This window comes from Etheostoma spectabile, chromosome 10, assembly GCF_008692095.1.
Source record: "Etheostoma spectabile isolate EspeVRDwgs_2016 chromosome 10, UIUC_Espe_1.0, whole genome shotgun sequence".
Taxonomy (NCBI): domain Eukaryota; kingdom Metazoa; phylum Chordata; class Actinopteri; order Perciformes; family Percidae; genus Etheostoma; species Etheostoma spectabile.
Window position 1 is genome coordinate 8331723 of NC_045742.1, and position 3722 is coordinate 8335444.

The 3722-nt window shown below is 42.5% G+C and overlaps 1 protein-coding gene across 1 annotated transcript in view; it reads right to left on the reverse strand.

Moving 5' to 3' along the window:
• Window positions 1-3722, reverse strand: part of elovl6 (ELOVL fatty acid elongase 6) — a 16570-nt gene that overhangs the window by 888 nt on the left and 11960 nt on the right. Inside the window, exons 2-4 of the mRNA XM_032527585.1 lie at window positions 2356-2487; window positions 1121-1272; window positions 1-641 (exon numbers count right to left, since the gene is read on the reverse strand). The exon at window positions 1-641 is cut by the window's left edge and continues 888 nt beyond it. Coding sequence (XP_032383476.1) covers window positions 199-641; window positions 1121-1272; window positions 2356-2487 — 727 coding nt within the window. The 3' untranslated portion in view covers window positions 1-198. The remainder of the gene's footprint in view (window positions 642-1120; window positions 1273-2355; window positions 2488-3722) is intronic.

Below are 3722 nucleotides of genomic sequence, written 5' to 3' on the forward strand. Positions count from 1 at the left end.
GCCATCTTCTTGACCCTCCCACCCCACCCCACCCCACCCCCACTCCGACCTCCATGCCTACTCTTTATCACCCATCTTACATTTCAACATCCCCTTACCCAACCCTAACAAATTATCTCAAGTCACTGGTCCCTGTTTTCCATTTCTAACTCCCTTTTTCTTCATTATTTCCCTTCTTCTCATACTTATGGCATTTGTTCACTTGCTCTTCTTGCCGACAGCCGTGGCAGAGAATTTGGACTTGCCAAAGTAGGCCTCGAAGAAGAACTGGACAAAGAGCACAAAGTAGCTTAGGTACATGAGGGATGACCACACAATGTTCTGCATGTGGGATGGACACTCCTGGCCCTGCTGCATCCACGAGTACACCAGGTAGTTGACCACACAGCCCATCAGCATCTGGGTGATCTGGGTCAGTGTGATGAACATGGCAAACTTGCGCGACAGCTTGAAGCCGGCAGCCCGCAAGGCGTAATAAGAGTACATGACGGCGTGGACCAAGTAGTTCATGGTCATGAACCATCCGCCGCCAGCCACCATGTCTTTGTACGAGTACCAGGAGTAGAGCAGCACGGTGATGTGGTGGTACCAGTGGAGGAAGATAAGCTTCTGTTTCCTCAGGACAATGAAGAGAGTGTCACCTGCAGGTATGACAGAGGAAGTTGGGTTGTTCAAGACATGGGGGAGGTTTGTCAAGACCATGTACAATACTAAATACACTATTTGACCACTATGTGCATGTGGTAAAACTATTTGAGGCTACACTTTGGTACAACAGCATGCTATAGGCCTGTATGTAATGCCTAATGTGTTTAGCCCAACATTGGGTTACAATACAACTGGCAACAAAACAGTTGTAATGAAGGGATGACAATAATTATTGTAATTGCAGTTCACTAACATGTCTTTGCCATTTGGCATTCGGAAGTCTTAGCGGTCGGAAAGCAACATCACTCAAGAGCATAAGCTTCATGCGCAACAATATGACAATAAAATGAATCCAAAACCAAACCTTACTTGGTCTGTTAAGTTATTTTGGAAAGAGGGTTTATGGGAAACAATATATTATACCCAGTACACGGACACTATGGAGGCATGCCATAAAAATGCCATGACTTACCCAGTTCTGGTGCTTTACTTAGTACAAAAGCGTATGCCCAGAACTTGCTAACAGGCCCGTTGTAAAAGCTCTGGTCACAAACCGACTGTTTAAGCCCTTTCGTCATCAGGATGTACGTCATGTAACTCCCAGTACGGATGGCACCAAATATACTGCAAGGACAGAGAAACAAAACGGGAAATGTGCGGTTATTTTGTTACTATGGTTGATACGTAAAGTCTATGCCATGTATATCAACTGCACCTTAAATGTTACATATATGCAGACTTTATTTTTTGATACAATCCATCTATTTTTAAATGTGTGTATTAAATTAATGTGTGAATTAAACTACATTGTGCATTGGTCTGAAATAAACCACGGCTCATTGTTTTTTTTTTTAATTTAACCCCCCCCCATAATGAATATAATGTTACACAATATGCACTACATGTGTATAAAGAGGTGCTATGGCAATATTCCCCCTGCTTCCCTCTGTTGCTGGTAGTATCTGATGTGACAGATCACTCTGCACTATGGATAGAGAAAAGGCATACTATACAGACAAGACTTTAGATTTCTACAATTTCAAAGTAATTACACATTGTACCTGCATTTATACTAACATAATGCAAAAATACATAAATTAAAACAAAAAAAAGATGACAGCCCCGCAATAAGCAAGTCTTTTTCCCCGCACTGACTAAAGCTGCTGGTATACTAGCTGCATCCCAGGTGGCGCACGCGAATGCAACGCCAAAATGACGTAGATCTCGCTGGCTCAACAGGATTTTGAGTGGCTCATTAACGCCACCTCTGTTTAGGAGAAGACTGCACAGACTAGTATCACCAAGCTTGAGTATAAATAGTTACGCTCTCATGACGGCACGTTGCGCGCGCCAGCTCGGCTGCGGCTACTGTAAAAAGGCTTTAACTCCTCAAACTAGGAAAACTACAGGAAAAGGACCAGTATAATAACTGAGTAAAGTAAATGAAAAGCAAATATGGACAAGACTGCAGATATTCTATCAGCAGTCTGTCTACCGAGCCACTTCATAAACCTGAGAAACCATTTTGTGAAAAGTAAAGTAATAGTAGTAGTTTGTAAATGGCATATATGGCTTACGTTTTATTGATTACACAATGTCATTTAGTCAGGCCACTAACTGGTTAAACTGTTAAATAATTAGGGTTACTCTTCATGTTTGAAAAATTATATTTATTTGCTGCCTTTAATAATGTTAGCGCTTTCTTACCTGAATAGAGCAAGCGTGAGCGACCATAGCACCAGTGGCTTCCTCAACTCAAACTTCTCCCTCGGTTTCATGACATGGCGGCCCCCAAGGATAAAGGCAACGTAGAGTGCAGAGAAGAGAAAGGACTTCTTCCTGTGAACACAAAAACACAGAGGAAAGAGTTACATTAACCTTTTTGACCTAATGGGCTGATTAGGTCTGGTCTTTTTCACAAACGCTGTGCTTATTATTCATACAATCACCTTAACACCGGGTGGCTTATAGTTAGCTGCTTAACAGACCTCAAACAATGTGAGGAGTCATCTCAGATGTAACCGTAGACATTTAACAAAAATTGTGCAAGGCTTATATGCAGAACGGGAGCCAAATATTTGAATTTCAACTTTGGGATTTGAATATTTGTGTTTTTTTAAACGTGCGTGCAGGTTGAAATTCTTGAAAACTGTGGTGTTTTGTAGGTAGGAAGCCGCTAACGTTAGCTAACTGTCTGCTACCTGCTGGCTAATTTATACAACGCTATGTCGTCCATCTCAACAAATAACAGATAAATGTGTAGTAACAAGCACATGTAGGAATGTGCAGCACAAAGCCATGCTACAATAAGGCGCTGGCTGAGCATTCATTCAAAACACTGAGTCTGTCGTTACTCGTCAGTCCGGCAAAACCCGGGTATTTCCATAGATGTTAAATGCCTTTGGCAGAAAGTTGAGATGGATTCAACTTTTGGAGAAAAGCAACCCAACGTCAACCTGCGGTAGACAATCATGTAATCGGAGATCAGACTTGTCTGTCCATACCGCAGTGTGCGAGTCCCATAAAGTTACAGCAGACATCACTGGCTATCGCTGCTTGACGGACTTGGGTTAAAATCTTCAAAACTGTTAATAAAAGGAGTAGTGAGGGTCACTCCTGCCTGGTTTCAAAATGAATGTATACAACCAAAAGTCTGCTTATCTAACTGCTCCTCTCCCAGCAGTGCCACTATAAGTGCAACATACTGTGTAAAGAACACAAACAATGGCTGTATCGACTTCGCAAGCAATGCCTGATAATGATTGCCCGGTCATGATTTAATGATTTGAGTCCAGCTCCAGCAGTCACTAAATGCTTAGCTTTCAGTTTACAGTTATTGCTTCTATTCAGTTCCAACTCCCACCATCCCGTGATGCCCGTTATGTTGATCCCATTAATTGACTTGTCAGAGATCCCTGCTGTGCAACGGGAAGTGAAGAACTTGTGCTGAAGCACCACCTGGCCTAACAGAACCTAAGGAAAAGCATTTCCCAGCGCTCAGCACAATTAAAAAGTGCAGGTGGTCTGACTTGACAGACTGGATGCTGAGTAGGACCAACAGAGTATTGTGGCAT